Source organism: Diabrotica virgifera, chromosome 4 (genome assembly GCF_917563875.1).
Source record: "Diabrotica virgifera virgifera chromosome 4, PGI_DIABVI_V3a".
Taxonomy (NCBI): Eukaryota; Metazoa; Arthropoda; class Insecta; order Coleoptera; family Chrysomelidae; genus Diabrotica; species Diabrotica virgifera.
The window spans coordinates 92,410,841-92,432,665 of record NC_065446.1 but is presented as its reverse complement, the minus strand read 5'-3'; the positions used below and the strand labels follow the sequence as shown (position 1 = coordinate 92,432,665).

Here is a 21,825-nt window from a genome sequence, read left to right as displayed (position 1 = left end):
TATTTTTAAATAACAACAAAGAAATATTTGGATCTGCTCCCCAACGTAAGTGTGATACGAATCGAAGAAGGTTTATTCCTTTTTCTGTTTTTTTAACTATATGGTCTATATGTTCTTTCCAGAGAAGCTGTCTATCCAGAGTAATACCCAAATATTTTACATAACTTTGTACAGGATAGGATATATTGTTTATTAAGATGTGATTGGGTATTTCTTTTCGTTTTCTTGTAAAAATACATAATTTGGTTTTGGAATCAGATATATTTAGTCCATGTAATTCACTCCATATTTTAATATGTTTGTCTCCTTCTTCAATGGATTTGACTGCATTTTCTATTTTAATGTTTTCTTGATAAATAACTATATCATCTGCAAATTGTAAAATTTTTGTTGAGTTTAAATTTTTTTCTATATCAGAAGTGTAAATTAAATATAACAAAGGGCTTAATATTCCTCCTTGAGGTAAACCACCCATCGCTAGTCTTGGACCAAATGTGTTATTATTTACCGATATATAAATTTTTCTACAGTCATACAATTTTATTATTTTTTGACAGAAGCATTCTGGCAGACCTATTTGTATCATTTTGTTATATAGTATATTTAAATTAACGTTGTCGTATGCTGCTTCAACATCTAATAAAAGAGCGATTACTGAAGAATTTTTCGTAAACGCTAAATTTATATCTGTTACCAAATGACTCACAGCTTCCACAGTAGAATGATTTTTTCGAAATCCAAATTGTGTTTGTGATAATTTATTGTTTTTTTCTAGCCAACTTTCGAGCCTAAGTTTTATCATTCTTTCCAGTGTTTTTGTTATGCAGGAGCTCAATGAAATACCTCTATAAGATTCTGCTGAATCAGGATTCCGATTTGTTTTGAGAATAGGAATCACCCGGTACTCTCTCCAGTTATCTGGAATATCTTCTGATAACCATATTTGATTAAAAAAATTTAATAGTGTTTCTTTCCCTTTTTGATGTAAATTGGCCAACATAATATAATGTACATTATCTATACCTGGAGAAGTATTTTTCTTATTCTCAAGGCTTATTTCTAATTCACAGAAAGTAAATGGAATTGAAAGTGGATGCATAGAGTTTTTTCTTTCCATTACATTAATTTTTGAAAATATATTATCTGGACATAATTTTCTTAAAAACTCCTCAACCCATTCTCCTTCAGTCACTGGATTTACTTGTGGTTTAAAAATGTTTTGTAATCGTTTGGCTTGATTCCACATATCTTTAATTGGTGTATTTTTGTTTAAAGTTTTACAAAAATTTCTCCATGCATTACGCTTACTCTCTAATACAACTTTTTTGGTTTTCGCTACACATTTATTATAATTTATATAATTTTGTATATTAGACTGTAGTTTAAACTTGCGTAAAGCTAGTTTTTGTTCTTCTATTACCTTTTTACAATTGTCATTCCACCAAGTTTTTCTAAATCGTGGATTAGTCCCTGTTCTCTTCTCCGGTATACATATCTTACAATATTCGTTTAATTTATTTAAAAATTGTTGGTAATTTAAATTATTATCTATTTCCATGAAATTATCAGTGATAGAAGAGAAAAGAGACCAATCCGCTTTATTTATGTTCCATTGGAATTTTGTATTTACACATTCCGCTTTATTAACATTAATATTTGACTTAATAATAATAGCAAAATGATTTGATCCTAATGTCTCGTCCACAACATCCCAATCGAAAAAATGACTAATATTTGCTGAGCATATTGTAAGATCTATTGCAGATTTATTATTGCTATTCGGTCTACGCATCAAAGTTTCTTTACCATTATTTAAAATTACAAGATTACAGTCCTCAATAGCTTCTAACAGATTTTTTCCTATAGTATCTACAGTACTACAACCCCAAACATAATTGTGGCTATTAAAATCACCACCAATTATAAAAGGCTTCTCTAGACTATTAAAAAACTTTTTCCATTCATTTAGAGTGATTTTAAGATTTGGTTTTACGTATATTGAATAAATGTTTAACTTTTTTCCGGATTGAATTTTAATTGATATGCTATTGCACATTATGTCATTAATTTGATGAAAAGTAGGACTGTTGTAAAATTTTATTAATTTTTTCAAAAGGATGGCTACTCCACCATATCCATCATCTCTATCATTCCTAAAGACATTATAACCAGTAAAGTTAATAAAATTACTTTTTTTTAACCAAGTTTCTGATATTAATCCTATATCTATTTTATTGTCATACAAGAATTTTTCTAAATAACCCTTATTTGTTTTAATTGATCTCGCATTCCATTGAAGAAATGAAACGTTAGCCATCACGAGGTAATAATAATTGTGAAATATTGTTTTTTAACAATTCCAACGTTTTTTGATCTAAATTGTGATTAATTTGATTTAATGTTGCTGAAATAAAGTTTACTATTATTTCTCCTATATTATTTTGATTATCGTTTTGTGTTTGTGTTGTGTTAGAATAAATGGGATTATTAAAATTATAACAAGGCTGACTTTGTATTCTTGGTGTTTGCAAAATTTTTCTGCGTGCTTCCATTGTTTCTTTATCTACACTACTAGAATCAATACTACTTGATCTTTTTCGTTTAGATATTGTATATTTATTTGAAGTATTTTCTTGGTCTTTACTTACTGTTGAATAACATTTTTTATATTTATTATTAGCTTCATAATATGTTATATTTTCATTATTCATAATTTTTTTAATATATTCCTGTTTTTGTCTTTCTGTACAATCTGCTCCCTTGTCAGTAGCGCTGTGTTTTCCTTTGCACAATACACAAAGTAAATTATTCGGATTGGAACAATTAGATTTGTTGTGTTCTTCGCCACATCTTTCACACCTATCTTTTCCTCTACATTGGGCACTTATATGCCCAAATCTCAAACACTTTAAACATTGGATTATTCTGGGTGTATAATTTTCCACCTCGTATATCATTTTTTCTATTATTACATTTTTTGGTATAGACTGACCTTTAAAAGTGACAATTACGGTTCCTGTTTTTACATAATTAGTATTACCATTATCTTGAATCACTTTCCGCATAATTCTTTTTACATGTAATACTTCGAATTTAATTCCAAATCTAGGTTTAATTAATGATACTAAATCATTATCTTCTATCTCTTTATCTACCAATTTTATAACACCTTTCTTTTGAGTAAAAAACGTTGGAATATATGCCTCATACTCTTTGCTTTTAAGAATTTGAGAATCAATTAATTTATTAGCACTAGCAAAATTATTTAGTTCTACCTTGATTTTATTTCTACCAACTACTGTAATTTGTGTGATATTATTTTCAATTTCAGGTACTGCACTTAAAATCAAACGGGCCGTGCCGATCCTGTGTAATCGACCAATGTTACCGTTTTTATTTTCTATGTGTACTATATAAGGTGCATTATCTCCAAATTGATATCTATGTTTTAATCTTAAATTTATTACTTTATTTAAATTTTGCTTACCTGACTTATCTGTTTGATTTAAATTTGTCAAAGTTTCATCGTTATTGCAACTAAATTTGTTACTTACCTCAATAGTACTACTTGTTTGGTTTTGTTTGTTTGTTACCTTATTATTTACTCTATTGTTATTTTTATTTAATTCCTCATATTCCATCATCCCATCTCCTTCCATTTCTACATAAAATTTACCTTTATCTGGAGGTTCGGGTGGTATACCTTCCATATTATTTGTTTTCTGAAATTTAACTTCTAGGCGCTAAATTTCACACTTTCTTACAGATCACTGGTTTAGTACTTCTTTATACTACTCGTAATACTCAAAAAGATAAGAAAAAACCTTAAAAATTAATAATTTTTAGGAGAACTTCTAAATAAACTGCCTTTCAATTTGACGTTTATTTGACATTCTCTTCAATATAAATGCAGTATTTAAATGTCGTTATAAATTGCAAACAGAAAACAACACATAGTTACTTGAAACTTTTATGTTTTTTAGAGTTTACCGCTAAAATTTATGCCCTGAATAACTGCAACAAAGTAAATGATGCAAGAAATCGTATTTTTATAAAAACTGATACCTACTGCTAAAGAAGACAGCGAACAGTTTTTGAAAAAAATTAAAAGTTTTGACTCCAACCCTATACCACCATGCTGGAAATCTTTAGAAAAAAAATTTACGAACGATTTTTGTTAATTCCATTTGGCTTAATGCAACTGAGTCGGAATGTACAGCTGGTTCCTAAAAAAACTGATACGACTCTTAGTAAGATTTGATCATTTTGAGCAGTGTATGATTGGTCTGACATTATATTATATTTATTGTGACAGACAAATAATAAAATAAACAAACAGCCATTTTTTGAGGTTGAAGTTATCTGACAAATTTTAAGATTTGGCAGTGACAGTGACAGTATGTAAATACTGTCAGTGACAGTATGTAAATAAAGAAAGGAAAAGCGGTAGGACCAGATGATATTCCTGGGGAAGTATGGAGAGCAATGGGAGAGACAGGAACAAGGTGGCTAGCAGGTCTATTTAATAGAATTATGGAAGTCGGACAAATGCCAGACGAATGGAGAAGCAGTATACTGGTACCTGTTTACAAAAACAAGGGAGATATACAACAATGTACAAACTACAGGGCTATAAAACTGCTTAGCCACACCATGAAAATATGGGAAAGAGTAATTGATAGACGGATACGTGAAGAGACCGAAATATCCGAGAATCAATTTGGCTTTATGCAGGGCAGATCAACAACTGATGCAATTTTCATTATAAGACAGTTGATGGAAAAATACAGGAGTAAAGAAACAAACGCTCATATGGTATTCATTGATCTTGAGAAAGCATATGATAGAGTTCATCGAAAGATTCTGTGGTGGGCACTCAATAAGAAAGGAGTCCCTGGTGAATATGTAAAGCTTGTGAGGGATATGTATGAGGGAGTAACGACTAGTGTTAGGACAGGTGTGGGAGAGACTGATAAATTTCATGTGAAAGTAGGATTGCACCAAGGCTCTGTGCTTAGTCCGTATTTATTCTCATTAGTTTTGGACCAGATAACAGCGAAACTGCAGGGTAACATTCCATGGTGCTTAATGTATGCTGATGATGTCGTGTTAGTAGGAAATAGTGAAAGAGACTTAGAACAAAAACTGGAACAGTGGAGACAAGCTCTGGAGGAAAAAGGTTTAAAACTTAGTAGGACAAAAACAGAGTATTTGGAATGTTCATTTAAAGATGGAGCTACTACAAATGAAATGGTATCTTTGGATGGTGAAATGATTGTGAAAAGCAATAGTTTTAAGTACCTAGGATCGGTATTACAGAGCAATGGAGAAATAGATGGAGATGCATGCAGTAGAATTAGGGCTGGATGGATGAAGTGGAAAGAAGCGAGTGGTGTGTTGTGTGACAGAAAAATTCCAATAAAGCTGAAGGGAAAATTCTATAAAACAGCCTAAGACCGGCTATGATGTACGGAACTGAATGTTGGGCAGTGAAAAAGAAAGAGGAACAACGAATGCATGTGGCGGAAATGGGAATGCTTAGATGGATGAGTGGAGTGACAAAGAAGGATAAAATTAGAAATGAGTTTATTAGGGGAAGTCTAGGTGTGGCACCAATTGATGTCAAAATGAGAGAGCATAGGTTAAGATGGTTTGGTCATGTTCAACGTCGAGAGGTTAATCACCCAATACGAAGAATAGCTGAAGTGCAGATTCCTGGAAGGAGTAGGAGAGGAAGACCAAAGAAGACCTGGTGGGAGACGATAAGGCAGGACATGTTGGTAAAGGGGATTAACATTGATATGACCCAAGATAGAATTGTGTGGAGAAATACAATTAGGGAAGCCGACCCCGCATAGGGATAAGGCAAAGATAATGATGAGTGGCAGTATGTAAATAATAAGTATTTATCCTTCAAAATATAATAAATTAAATAGAATTAAACTCATATTCATTATATCACACCTCATCAAAAGCTTTTTACAAGAACATATTCAGCGATTTTGATATGGCTTAGAGCCAGACTACATCAAGATCGCCTATAAATCGTGCTGGTAATTGCCTTGCAGCCAGACCAAAAACAAAAAGAAGAAGAAGAAGAAAGTACACTGCTCAATTTTTTACAAATTACGCTTTAAGAGTCGTATCAGTTTTTTTTGGAACCAGCTGTACAAAACTCCAGCCTGAGAACTGTGGTTGGCATTTAGATGATTATTTAAAACCAACAGGATTTATGGGGGATCAAACCTGGGCCTTTGAAAGTGCACGACATTCTGGAAATGACGGAAGGTAATGGTGAATGTAGCGAAGGCAATATTGAAAATTTTAGTTCCGATGAATCTGATGTAAAGTAAAAATCACTGGAACCAATGTTTTACAAATGTAATATTTATACTTATGGTTTAGAATAATAAAATCAATGTACTGAAATAGTACATTGTATACCTAGTAAGAAAAGTTTAACATTCCCGGACGACGTAAATATTGCCGTCGAGGCGCAAGCCGAGACAAGGCAATACAGAGTCCGGGAATGTGGCTTTTCGTACAAGGTATACATAATATTTTTCCGAAAATCGAACATTTCAAATAGACATATTATTATTTTAACTCAAATATTCGTGATGCCACAAAATACAGGTTTTGTAACTATAGAAACAAAAATATTGAATTGTCAAAGGACCCCGCAACACTCCTTATGGAAAAATGGTCCCGGTCAAATTTAACGAAAGTTTGCTCAATTATACTTCTTGATGTGTAGATTAAAAAAGTCAATGGCACCTGGGTCTGAATAACTACTATTCTCGAGTTACAGCCTTCTAAAGTTATTAGATTCGAGTGCTCGGTTTACGTTAAGTGCACTAATTCACGGCCAAGCGAATGAAAATATTTATTATTGGAAAAAGAGAGACTCAATTTCTTTATACGTACTTGCTTGTTGTATATGAATTCGTGGTCAAAAATAGATGCATCGTATTTTAGTCTTCAGAAAACCTCCGAAAAATCCTCAGAAAACTAAAGAAGTGCGAAATAAAATGGGCTACTATAGTGATATAAGAATTATCATGTTTTCATAAATCCTTCACGGTTATGCAATACCAGCAAAGCTGCAGTTCCGCTTATCTTTAGAATACTATTGAACAGTGGTGGATCTAGGGGGAGAATGGGTTAATTCCACCCGTTACATGCTCCAGAATTAAAGAAAAAATTATATATAATGGAAATAATATTTCCATACAGATATTTTTCGTTTCCAGGCAATATCTAAGTATGAGGAAATATCGAACGTTTCTTTCAAAAAAATTGTCAAAAATGTCTAAATTCCTGACCGATTTTCGGAAAAATACCTTTAGTACCTAATGGTTTTTTTATTTTTGAATTCAAAATTTTTCGAAGACTCACTTTGTTTATTTTTATTTACATTCTTGAAAAAACATAAAAGTTTCAAGTAACTATGTGCTGCTTTCTGGTTGCAATTTATAACGACATTTAAATGCTGCATTTATATTGAATAATATATTATAATATATTGAAATATTTAATGTTTACAGTTTTTTTTTAATTAATCTAATATACAGTGCGGTGGAATAAGTGTTGCCCCCCCTGTTAACTTGTTTATTTTAAGAATATAAGCAAAACGCTTGGACAGGTCGATTTTTAAACTAACCATAGTATATTATAGCATCAACGTTTCGAACTTTACGCAATCCCTCTTCAGGTGACAGGCATAACTTTGATTTTTTTAAATGGAAAGTACATCATGTGACACCTCATTTAACAGATTTTAAAATACTGATTTTAAAAATGTATATTACTTTAATTCTTTTTGAAATCGCAGGCCCGAAATTTCGGTCGAACTCTTTTTAAACGCATTTATTTTTTTCGAATTCTGAGAAAACTAATAAGTATTTTTGAAAAATTTAAACGCAGAATGAAAGATTAGATTATTACCGAGGGCTGACAGTCCTTTAGAATAAACAAAAAGTTTCTTTTGAATGATACATTTGAAATTAAAAATTACACTAAATTTTCTCTTTTTTCCACCACTGTGACTTATTAAAATAAACATTAAAGGAGTTCTCAGGGACTTTGGACCATCGAGAATACCGTAATATTTCATTCTGCGTTTAAATTTTTCAAAAATATTTATTGGTTTTTTCAGGATTCGAAAAAAATGATTGCATTTAGAAAGAATTCGACCGAAATTTTTCGCCTACGCTCTCAAACAGGATTAAAGTATTATACATTTTTGAACTCAGTATTTTATGAGCTTTTAAATGAGGTGTCACATGATGTACTTTCCCATTTAAAAAAATCAAAGTTATGGTTGTCGCCTGAAGAGGGATTGCGTAAAGTTCGAAACGTTGATGCTATAATATACTATGGTTAGTTTAAAAATCGACCTGTTCGAGCGTTTTGCTTATATTCTTAAAATAAACAAGTTAACAGGGGGGGGGGCAACACTTATTCCACCGCACTGTATATTTCCAAATTATTGGATATTTCATAGTACCTATTATACTTGTAATAGTTGAATATACTTGCAATATATACATATTATATTGCGAGTTTTTGCCAGTGATTTTTCTTTTTTGACAATCAATTTTGCTCAAGAGCTTTTTATACATTTATATTTCAGAATATTCTAATTATAATGATATAATTATAAGGATATAATTCTATACTGCAACATAATTTTAATGCTGAATAATTTTTCTCCGGAGCGAAATTCATATTTTTTGACATACCTCGTATAAAATCTATAAAATTGATAATGGCTGCACCTTAGGTTTTGGACAATTCAAAGCTCTTTATGAACAATTGCTTTTTTTCGCAAAATTAATAATAAAAGAGTTATCCTACTTGTAAGAAATAAAAATGAAGTTTGGAATATAATTTCAGAAAAATTTGAATCTTTTTTCCAATTATAATGATGTAATTGCGCACTAAAACATATTTTTTGATTACTAATACCTTTTCATAATAACAATTTTCGATTTGTGAAAAATAAAGGCTGAAGTCACTCTTGACCGAAATTAACATTTTTTGACATAACTCGTATAAGATTGACAAAATTTGACATCTGATGGTTGAATCATAGGATTTACATCATGCAGAAATTTTTATAAAGAATAACTTTTTTTCGTAAAATTAGTAATAACAAAGTTTTACATATGTTTAATTATCCATAAGTAGACGCTGTAGAATTTAAAAAATTAGGCAACCCTCATTTAGAACTGGCTTTTTACGGGCAACCCTATGTCATCGTATTTGCAATTAAACAGTGCTTATTTTTGTGTTTGGTTGATAGATTAAACAAGTAGGTGCAAATACCTATGAACAAGACACCTGTTTCAACCTGGCAACCCAATCGATTTGACAGGATAAAAATAGGCACCCCTATGTTTACATATCCTATAGGCGTTGCACTTACCGATAGTGTTAATTTTTTTTGTTAAACACGTCAGTCAAATTTATAAAAAAAATCATTTTTTAATTATTAATTAATTATAGTCAGAACAGGATTATATCAGGCACCCCTTGTTTTTTATAATGTTTAACATACTAATTTACATATAAAATAATTTTTTTCCATTAAACAGATCGGTGCAGTTCGACCTTATATCGGATCTTAGACTAATAAAGGTAGGTAACAATAAAAGTAGGTATAGTACGGTATGCGGCAATATAAACAGTACTGAAATTCGCATGCGTCAAATTTGTATGTGTCAGGCGCCGAAACGTAATGAGTGGTTTCCGAACGTCGCGTCGTTATAACGTATCTGAATGTCGTGATAATGTTAGGTTCTTCAGAATAGTTCTGTTTTACAGAAAACATTTTTATGGTGGAGTACTATTTTCGGTCATACGGAAAGATCACGAAAACGGTCCAAGCTTAAAAGCAACAATGCTTTCAACAGGACGGGGCAACCTGTCACACTGCCAGAGAGATTCTTCGAATACTGCGCGATCATTTTGGGAGTTGCCACTCACCAGAACTTACGCCACCAGATGCGTACGTAAGGGGAATGCTGAAGGAGTCAGACAGATCCACCGTCTGCCATTTCGGAACTGCGGACAAGAAGATTTTTTCGTGCCAGAGGTAGTGGCGGATCTAGAAATTTGTCTTGGGACGGGAAAGTTTCCTTAGGGGGAATTCAGATTACATAAAAGACATAAATAATAACTTATAGGCATTAAGTTCCCTTAATTTTCCTAACTAGCTTGTTTATTGGGTTGAATTTGTCGTTTTGTGGTTTGGGTTTCATGTCAGCTATTTTGAACAATTTTTTTTCTTTAATTTTGGGCCTTGTTAGGGGAGGAAATTTCCTCATTTTCCCTCCCCGTAGATCCGCCACTGGTCAGAGGGCATCTTTAACATCTGTTTTATCGGGAACGTGCGTCGTCGTGACTAATTTTTGCAATGCTATATCATGTATGTATATTAGATATATAGGGTGTCCCAAAAGTAGCGGAACGGACGAATATTTCGCGAACTAAACATCGGATCGAAAAACTGAAAAATACGTTTTCAATCATTTTTAAAAATTTATCCTATATTCTATAATTTACCTATGGTATCACAATCAATTGTTTTTTCCGATTATAGCGCCATCTATCCGTAATTCGAAAAAATGTCTCGAATAAAAGTTACTTACTTTTATGGAATCCAAATCTGAAATAAAAACTCGGGGTTTCCATTTAAGATTTTAAAGTTATCCCCCACCCCACCTCTAGGGGTTGAGGGGGAGGGTCATGTTTAGCGTTATTCGATAAGTTTTTGAAAAATATTTAACATGTATTTTTTGGTTTTTCATTTGGAAGTGTATTTCTCGAGATATTAGACCGTTTCTATAATTTACCTACGGTATCACGATAAATTGTTTTTTCCGATTATAGCGCTATCTATCCGTAATTAGAAAAAATGTCTTGAATAAAAGTTACTTACTTTTGCATAAGGAATCCAAATGTGAAATAAAAACTCGGGGTTTCCATTTAAAATTTCAAAGTTACCCCCCACCCCACCTCTAGGGAATGGAGTGGGGGAACGTATTTGACGTCGTTGGATAGATTTTTAAAAATTATTGAAAACGTATTTTTCAGTTTTTCGATTCGATGTTTAGTTCACGAAATATTTGACCGCTACTTTTGGGACACCTTGTATAAAAAATCGTAAACATTAAAATATTCATTTCAGTACTGTTTATTTTGCCGCATACTGTATATAGGGTGAGGCAGATAAAGGCCTATTAGAAATATCTCGAGAACTAAAGGCAACTGAATCATGAAAATTTGAATAAAGGGGTTTTAAAGACTGATATATTTAATGAAAATATTTTCATCTATTTGGTACTTCCGGTTATACCGGAAGTTGCTTATAACTTCGTTTTTTTAAATGGAACTCCCTGTATATTTTCACATTTTTGGATTCTCCTTGATTTCTTCTTTTTTAAAATATGAGGTTTTGTAATATTATACAGGGTAGTTTAAAAGATAATTACGTTTTTTTTATTAATTTCGTAGCAACTTTCATACCCTGTAGAATTGTAGTAGTTTGACATCAAAAATTATATTTATATTTAAATGATTTTTAATATAGTCTACTATTGTTAAGAATTATTAGTATAGCTAAATTTTTAATTTTAGTATACAGGGTTGGCCGAAACTCGGAATGAGTATTTTCTGAGTTTTCTTAAATGGAACACCCTGTATTTTAGTATTGTAATGAAATGCTATTTTATGGTACTTTTTAATTTCTGAAGCATTCCCTATACCTAACTGCTTTAATTTGTGCTTAATTAGCTAACTACGTAGGTATTTTGATAGCTCAACCATTATTGGCAATTTTAAGTATCAGTCTAGATTAATATGTATTTATTTCCAACAAATTGTTTGTGATAAAACATTTTCACGGCCAACTTAAAAATTTTTCACGTATTTTGTGTTGGAATTAATGTTTGGTTTGAATCACCAATAACTCACAAATTAAAGCAGTTAGGTATATGGTATGCTTAAGAAATTAAAAAGTACCGTAAAATAACATTTCATTGCAATACTAAAATACAGGGTGTTCCATTTAAGAAAACTCAGAAAATACTCATTCCGAGTTTCGACCAACCCTGTATACTAAAATTAAAAATTTAGCTATACTAATAATTCTTGACAATATTACACTATATTAAAAATCATTTAATTATAGAGTTTATTATGTCCAACTACTACAATTCTACAGGGTGCGAATGTTGCTGCGAAATTACTAAGAAAACGTAATTTTCTTTTAAACTACCCTGTATAATATTACAAAATCTCATATTTTAAGAAAGAAGAAATCGAGGAGAATCCAAAATGTGAAAATATACAAGGTGTCCCATTAAAAAAAACGAAGTTATAAGCAACTTCCGGTATAACCGGAAGTAGAAAATTGATTAAAATATTTTCATTAAATAGATCAGTCTTCAAAACCCCTTTATTCCAATTTTCATGATTCAGTTGTCTTTAGTTCCCGAGATATTTCGAATAGGCCCTTTATCTGCCTCACCCTGTATAGACCAGGGCATTTCGGAAAAAATAAATCAATTTTTTAATACAGCACCTATCGAATTGCAACTTTTTTGCATTGTGTTCGGGATGACGCATGACGTCAGGAAAAAAGTCTATAATAGAACAATGTGTGGAAATGCATAATTGCCATTTACAGTACACAAAATGCATCCAAAAGTGCAAGCATGTCAAAATCAGTATGTGAAGGGCCAGATTTTGTTACTTGTGGGTTTTTAGGCTGAACATGCATACGCCATCACAACCGACTCCCGGAGCATCTTATGCCCAGGTTACTGCTAAGACACATCATCTGGAGTTTCGAGAGTTTTCGCCATTAAATTAATGCAAACAGATTACTTGAGAGTTTGTGGGATCGTTGAACACGAATACGTCATCAGCACCGACCCACTGGAGCACCCGACTATAATATGGCCCTTCCGGTTAGAACTTTTTAACCGGAAATGATATAAATACCAAAAGTATATATTTGTTCTCATCTTCTTAAGGCGCGGCGAATAATATATCGCTTGTACTATTTCGGCGCCTTTAAAACAGTTCTTCCTGATGCAACTCTAAAACCGGAAGTTCGGTCAAATTTCTCGCCTTTAATACCGTCCTTGGGTTGTAAGCTTTCATTCGACACCTTATTTGTCATATATCTGTTTTAATTACGAAGGAGTTGTATTCGCGAGCAGACGGACAGACAGGCATGAAACCGGAAGTATATACAGGGTGAGTCATGAGGAACTGTACATACTCCTACCTCGTATAGAGGCTCCTAAGGGGAATAACAAATGACCATTAAAAAGTGTCTGCTCCCATTGTTTAATAATATACAGGTCGAGTTTCGCATTTTGACAGAAATTTGTATTCGTCATAATTTTTGAACAGTCAGATCGATGTGTCTCTTATTTTGGCCAATCGTTACACTATTACCACCTAATCAACTGATTTATTCAAACTAGAAAAAAATCAGGCCCGGCTTTAAAAAATTAGTTCGTACGCTTTTTGAAAACTCTAATATGAATTTTACAAATTAGACAAATAGGCAATTAAAATGGCATAATTATTTTTTTCCGCACACAATTACTTAATTTTTTATAAAAAAATCAAATTTGACTATGAATTAAAAGTTTGGTGAAGTGAACCATAGATTTAAAAAATTAACTTTTATTACAAAAATTAATTCTTTTTGACCAAATATTTAATTTATGTTACCATCTAATCAACTGATTTATTCAAACTAGAGAAAACTCAGGCCCGGATTTAAAAAATTAGCTCGTTTTGGTCTTAGAAAAAATTTCACCCTGTATACGCTTTTTGAAAACTCTAATATGAATTTTACAAATTAGACAAATAGGCAATTAAAATGGCATATTTATGTTTTTCCCCACACGATTACTTAATTTTTTATTAAAAAATCAAATTTGTCAAAATCGGAATTTTTCAATTTTAACCTAAAAATAAAAAAAAAAAAAAAATGAAATCATGGTTTAACTCGCTACAGCTCTGTTCCATTTTAATATTTTTTTTTCTGAAATTTTTACAGCACATATCTCTTACCATTTTGAAGACTATGAAAATTGTTGTAGACTTTCAGTCCTCTTCTCGTAAAAGTTATGAATTTAAAAAAATAAAAGGTGCACATTCGTGAATTGCAAAGTTAAATCGCAAAAATTAAGTGAAAAAATTTAAAATTTATCTATTTGATCACGTTTATGTTAAACTATAGAGTTCAAAAGAAGTGTTATGAGAAGTTTTAGATGTAGACGTGTTATAGAAAAAAAAAAATGGTAAAACTGTTAATTTTAAGAAAAACGTTGGTTTTGTAAATTAATTTTTGTAAAAAAAGTTAATTTTTTTAAATCTATGCAAAAACTTTGCCAAACTTTTTATGCATAGTCAAATTTGATTTTTTAATAAAAAATTAAGTAATCGTGTGGGGAAAAAATAAATATGCCATTTTAATTGCCTATTTGTCTTATTTGTAAAATTCATATTAGAGTTGTCAAAAAACATATACAGGGTGAAATTTTTTCTATGACCCAAACGAACTATTTTTTAAATCCGGGCCTGATTTTTTTCTAGTTTCAATAAATCAGTTGATTGGGTGGTAACATAAATTAAATATTTGTTCAAAAAAAATTCATTTTTGTAATAAAAGTTAATTTTTTAAATCTATGGTTCACTTTACCAAACTTTTAATTATTCATAGTCAAATTTGATTTTTTTTTTATAAAAATTAAGTAATCGTGTGGGAAAAAATAAGCCATTTTAATTGCCTATTTGTCTAATTTCTAAAATTCATATTAGAGTTTTCAAAAAGCGTATACAGGGTGAAATTTTATTTAAGACCAAAACGAACTTATTTTTTAAATCCGGGCCTGATTTTTTTCTAGTTTGAATAAATCAGTTGATTGGGTGGTAACATAAATTAAATATTTGTTCAAAAAAAGTTAATTTTGGTAATAAAAGTTAATTTTGTTAAATCTATGGTTCACTTTACCAAACTTTTAATTCATAGTCAAAGGACCAGGCAACACTCCTTATGGAAAAGTGGTCCCGGTCAAATTTGATGAAAGTTTGGTCAATGATACTTCTTGATGTGTAGATTAAAAAAGTCCATGGCACCTGGGTCTGAATAACTACTATTCTCGAGTTACAGCCTTCTGAAGTTATTGGATTCGGGTACTCGGTTTACGTTAAGTGCACTAATTTACGGTCAAGTGAACGAAACTATTTATTATTAGAAGAAGAGAAACTCATGTTCTTCATACATACTTGCGTGTTGTATATGAATTTGTGGTCAAAAATAGTTGGATCGTATTTTAGTCTTCAGAAAACCTCCGAAAATCTTCAGAAAACTAAAGAAGTGCGGTATAAAATGTGCTGCTAGATCGATCTAAGCATTATCATGTTTTCATGAATGCTTCACAGTTATGCAATACCAGCAAAACTGCAGTTCGGCTTTATCTTTAGAAAACTACTGAACAGTGGCGGATCTAGGGGGGATAGGGGTAATTCCACCGGTAACATGTTCCAGAATTAATGAAATAACTTTATTTAACGAAAATGAACGAGATGGAGCCATCAAAACACATTTATAACCAAAGAGCGGATAGTGTGACGAAAAGATGTAAGCCCAGAGCACGGGCGCCCATATAAAAATTTTTAGGGGGGTGGCAAACGTGAAGATGTTGCACATTATATTTTGTATACTTTGAATAACCATTTATAATTCAAAGCACCCGAAAAGCCAGGGTGGTCACGGCCCCCCTGCCCATGGGTATGGGCGCCCATGGCCCAGAGTACGATTTAAGGACCAGGGAAGATGAGTTACGGGTGTTAAGAGTACGAAATTGGAAAACCAAGGCGGAGGATAGAATGGAATGGAAGCTGATTCTCGAACAGACCGAGGTCCAACAGGAGTTCTACAGCCAATGATTTTTATAACAACCAGCAACTATAATATCCATACTTAGGTATAACAACTTTATAGCAACTATAATATCCATACTTAGGTATAATCATATAGAAGAAATGGTCAATGGAGAAGGCTTCATATTCATGATTTTGCTAACTTTCCTGTTTTCGACTTAGACTACCTAAAAGACCTTACGATTGGCATATATCAAATTAAACTGGCACCATCTTACATACAAGATAAAATAATAAGAGAAAATGACGAAGAGTTTGAAATTGATGAGAATATGGATGAACCGGGATTCATAAGAGTTCGAATATTTTCTAGGTTTCGGCAAGCTACAAAACACCAAGTATTCATTTCCTATACGGTTGTTGAAGATAATGATGAAGATGAGCCTGTAGAAGAACCGATTAACGGGTACTACTGTACCTGTCAATTTGGTGCGAGAACTGTAGGTACTTGTGCTCATATCACCGGTGTGTTATGGTTTTTAGGCTTTGCAAGACATCAACCCAATGTTAAGTATCCTGATAGGTCGTTAGTTAACACGACATATGATGCATCTAACCGAAATCAGCAAAATGTTAACATACGAATAGTCGAAGATGATTTAAACCCGATTTTTCCATAGACAATTGTAATTAATATTTAGGATTTACAAACTACCATTTACTTTGTTTTTTTTTGTATTGAAATCAAGTCCATGTTCTCTACCTGTCTTATATCTGATATGCGGCACAAGTTTCATGTCAACTAATGTATTTTTTATGTTTTAACAATTTTTTCTTTAATTATTCTGGAACATGTTACGAGTGGAATTACCCCCATCCCCCTAGATCCGCCACTGTTCAGTAGTTTTCTAAAGATAAGGCGGAACTGTAGTTTTGCTGGTATTCCATAACTGAGAAGCATTCATGAAAACATGATAATGCTTATTTCGATCTAGCAGCACCTTTTATACCGCACGTCTTTAGTTTTCTGAAGACTTTTCGGAGGTTTTCTGAAGACTAAAATACGATCCAACTATTTTTGACCACGAATTCATATACAACACGCAAGTATGTATGAAGAACATAAGTTTCTCTTCTTCTAATAATAAATATTTTCGTTCACTTGACCGTAAATTAGTGCACTTAACGTAAACCGAGCACTCGAATCCAATAACTTCAAAAGGCTGTAACTCGAGAATAGTAGTTATACAGACCCAGGTGCCATGGACTTTTTTAATCTACACATCAAGAAGTATCATTGACCAAACTTTCATCAAATTTGACCGGGACCACTTTTCCATAAGGAGTGTCCTTTGATTTTTTTATAAAAAATTAATCGTGTGCGGAAAAAATAAATATGCCATTTTAATTGCCTATTTGTCTAATTTGTAAAATTTATATTAGAGTTTTCAAAAAGCGTATACAGGGTGAAATTTTTTCTAAGACCCAAACGAACTAATTTTTTTAAAGCCGGACCTGATTTTTTTCTTGTTTGAATAAATCAGTTGATTAGGTGGTAATAGTGTAACGATTGACCAAAATAAGAGACACATCGATCTGACCGTTCAAAAATTATGACGAATACAAATTTCTGTCAAAATGCGAAACTCGCCCTGTATATTATTAAACAATGGGAGCAGACACTTTTTAATGGTCATTTGTTATTCCCCATAGGAGCCTCTATACGAGGTAGGAGTATGTACAGTTCCTCATGACTCACCCTGTATATGTTCTCGTCTTGCTAAGGCGCGTCGAATAATATATCGCTTGTACTATTTCGGCGACTTTAAAACAGTACTTCCGGTAGCAACTCTAGAACCGGAAGTCCAAGGTTAAATTTCTCACATATTCTCACCATTCTTTCAACACCCTATTTGTCATTCTATCTGTTCTAATAATGGAAGAGTTGTGTTTACGGAAGTGGATAATTCAACGTTTTTACATTTTTTCAAAATGGGTATTTTTATGCAAAACTCTTATATACTATTGTTTTTAGGCCAATTTTTTAGTTTGTTAATCATGGTAGTGTTTAGTGCCATCCCTTCCATAAATCCATGGTATTTCATGTTGTCGTCTATACCGTCAATGTTAACTGGTGGATTTGCAGCATTTTTAGTGACAATATTGTCTTACATTTCTGATATTAGCACTGACGAAACTAGAGGAATGAGGTAAATAAACATTGTTCAACGTCTACTTATAAATACACACAACCAAACTTATATGGAGTCACCATGTATTTCAAAGCAAAATTTATTTCTTTTGAGAAAACTTGTTATTGTTGCGAAGAATAAAGGTTTTTATTGAAAATAAACAAATTGATAAGACAATCAGATAGTACAGCCCGGTACGGTATAGATTATTTGCGTGAGTTGCAAGTTGAACGAAAATAAATAAACTAACTTTTGCGTCCAAAAACGAGAATATGCCTCATGTGGGGTTATAGAACTTGCAACGAGGAAAGATATTGGTCTTGTGGAGAAAGTAATGTTCTCAGAGGGGCATAGCTGTAGAGCTATGCGTAACATATTGCGTTCTGTCCAAAACCTATGCTAGGTAACAGGAACTTCTTCTTCTTTGAGTGCCTCTCCTATCGGAGATTGGATATCATTAGGGCGATTCTAATTTTATTTACTGCTGTTTTGAACAATTCGTTAGTGGTACAGCCAAACCACTCTCTCAAATTTCTCATCCAGGACATTCTTCTACGGCCTGGATTTCTTCGTCCTTGGATTTTTCCTTGCATTATATTTTGTAGGAATGTGTACTTTTGTCCCCTCATCAGGTGGCCTAAGTATTCTAGTTTTCTCTTTTTTATATTCAGTAGAACTTCTGGCTCGTTATTTATTCTGCGTATTACTTCTTCATTTGTAATTTTATCCAGCCAACTTATTCTTAGTATACGGCGGTAGCACCACATCTCAAAGCTTTCAAGATTTTTAATATTCCTCTGTTTAAGAGTCCATGACTCAACACCGTAGAGCAAAGTACTGAATACATAGCATTTTAACATTCTAGTTCGTAGATGAATACTAATATCACGATTACAAAATAATTTTTTCATTTTTATAAAAGTAGACCTGGCAATTTCAATACGTCTTTTTATCTCGTGATTTTGGTCACCTGTTTCATTGATAAGGGTTCCCAAGTATTTGTATTCGTTTACTTTTTCAAGTTGGGTACCGTTTATTGTGATACTAGTGTCATTTATTGGATTCTTACTGAAGGTCATATATTCGGTTTTTTTGACGTTCATCCTTATGCCGTAGTTATTACATATCTCATTCATACTTTCAACTAGATGTTTTAGATCTTGCGCTGTTCTTGCCATTATCACAGTATCGTCAGCATATCGAATGTTATTGATAACTTCTTCATTGACTAGTATCCCTTCGTTTGCATATGAGAGAGCTTCTTGGCATATTTGTTCGCTGTAGATATTAAACAAGAGCGGTGACAATATACAACCCTGTCGTACCCCTCTACGTATTTCTATTTCGTCCGATGTTTGGTCTTCTATTTTTATATTAGCTCGCTGATTCCAGTACAGATTTAATATTATTTGTATGCCTCTGGTGTCAATGTTCTTACTCTCCAGGATTTCTTTGAGTTTACTGTGGCGAACTTTGTCAAAGGCCTTTTCAAAGTCTCTAAAGCAGGCGTGTACCTCTTGGTTAACATCTAGGCATCTCTGTGTTAGAACGTTCAAGGCAAAGAGAGCATCCTTTGTACCTAATCCTTTTCTGAATCCCATCTGTGTATCGTTAATATCGATGTCTAGTTTTTGATAGATTCGGTTGTGGATGACTCTAAGAAATATTTTAAGCAGGTGACTCATCAAGGAGATTGTTCGATGATCTGAACATTGCATTGCCTTAGTTTTCTTCGTTATGGTGACAAACGTAGACAGCAACCATTCTTGCGGTATTATACCAGTACTGTATATTGTATTGAATATATGCAATATTATGGTTACGGATTTATCATTCAAAAGCTTCAGCAGTTCTGTAGGGATTTCATCAGGTCCGTTTGCTTTTCCATTTTTAGCGTTTCTTATTGCGTATTCTACTTCTTCTTTCAATATGTCTGGCCCAGTTGCATTGATCATCTGAGTTAAGTTGTTTCTATCGTCTTCAAATAATTCATTCAGGTATTCTGTCCGTATTTTTATTTTAATTTGGCATTTCTTTATGCTTCCTGTTATCTCTTTTACTTTTTTGTGCATATTGAACGCATCGTACTTTTTCTCACAGGTTTCCATTTCTTCACACTGTTCTTTAATCCACGCCTCTTTGGCTTCTTTTGTTCTCTTTTTTATGTGTTTGTTTATTTCTTTGTATTTGTCTAGGTAATTCTTCATCTTTCTTCTTTGTTCCATCAAGTCTAGTATGTCCTGTGTCATCCACCCCTTGTTCTTTGTTGTCGTTTTTGTCAGATGTTTCTTTCCTGCTGTTTGTATAGCTGTATTTATGTACTTTCATTTTTGGTTAACGTTATCTGTATCGTTAATTTGTTGTTGCACTGAACTGAGGTTTTCATTTATTTCTTCTCCCGTTTCTTGTCGTATATTTTTGTTTCTAAGTTTATCTAAATCTAGTGTCTTTCTGTGTGGTCTGCTAATCTTTTTTGGTCTCGCCTCTATCACAGTAACTACCCGGTTATGATCTGAGCCTATATCAGCTCCTGGGTACGTCTTAGTACATTTAACAGCATTACGATACCTCCTTGCTATCAGAATGTAGTCTATTTGATTTCTCACTATTTTTTCTTTGGTATGTTGTGGAGATGTCCATGTATATAATCGCCGAGGAGGTAATTTGAAAAGGGTGTTTGTTATTACGAAGTCTTCGCTCTGGCAAAATTGAATCAATCGATCTCCTCTGTCGTTTGAATCAATCGATCTCCTCTGTCGTTTCTGTTTCCAAGTCCATAGTTTCCTACATGTTCTCCTACCTTACCTTGACCGACCTTGGCATTAAGATCGCCCATTATTATGTTAATGTGTTGCTTTTTTATTGCTTTCAGCATTTCTTCTAAGTCGTTGTAGAATTGTTCTATTTCATCGTCATCTTTATCTGCTGTTGGTGCATAGACTTGAATAAGATTTATTAAGTTATGTCTTTCTTTAATTTGTATTAATATTAAGCGTTCTGAGTAAGGAGTACAGGTAATCAGAGAATTTTTCCATTTCTTTGAAATGATGATTCCAACTCCGTACCGATGGGTGTTGTTGTCGATTCCGGGTAATAAAATACGCCATCATTTCGTGTTGAACATTTCCCAGATCCTGGCCATTGTGTATCGCTAATTCCTAAAACATCGTTGTTTAGTCTATTCATTTCTTGTTCAACATTATCCAGTTTTCCTGCAGAGAACAAACTTCTCACATTCCACGTTGCAACTGTTAAAGTTGTTGGTTTCTGCATTTTTGTACAAGGATTTTGCAGGTTTACGACCGAGTGAGCCTTGTAGTCTTGTGCTTTTCTCTCTCTGCCGGATCTTGGTATCCGATTCCCATAATCAGTAGAGTTTCCACTATTTTTGGTGTACACCGTAATGACTTAACTAGGGGTACTCTATGAGTCTTTAATGCAGTGGTTCCCCGTTGCCTTCTGCATCCTTCCACCGTTGACCATCCTTGGTTCATCCGCCTTCGAGACCGATTTCTCGATCTCAGGACAAAAGAGTGCCCTTCCACATAGTAGCTCATCCACCCGAAGCCGTTGGCCAGTAAGTGGTGGGATTGCTTATACCGGCAATCATTCGGTAGATTTCACCATATCTGGTTACCCTCACTTAGTTTAGCCTGCAGGCCAATGCAGTTGCCCGGGATATTTTCATCCAATCAACTTTAACTGCTCACAGGTATGT

General features: G+C 33.0%; 1 protein-coding gene across 1 annotated transcript in view; it reads left to right on the top strand.

Annotated features, from left to right (window-relative positions):
- Window positions 1–21,825, top strand: part of LOC114338699 (proton-coupled folate transporter-like) — a 124,233-nt gene that overhangs the window by 47,115 nt on the left and 55,293 nt on the right. The window contains exon 4 of the mRNA XM_050648267.1: window positions 17,951–18,125. Coding sequence (XP_050504224.1) covers window positions 17,951–18,125 — 175 coding nt within the window. The remainder of the gene's footprint in view (window positions 1–17,950; window positions 18,126–21,825) is intronic.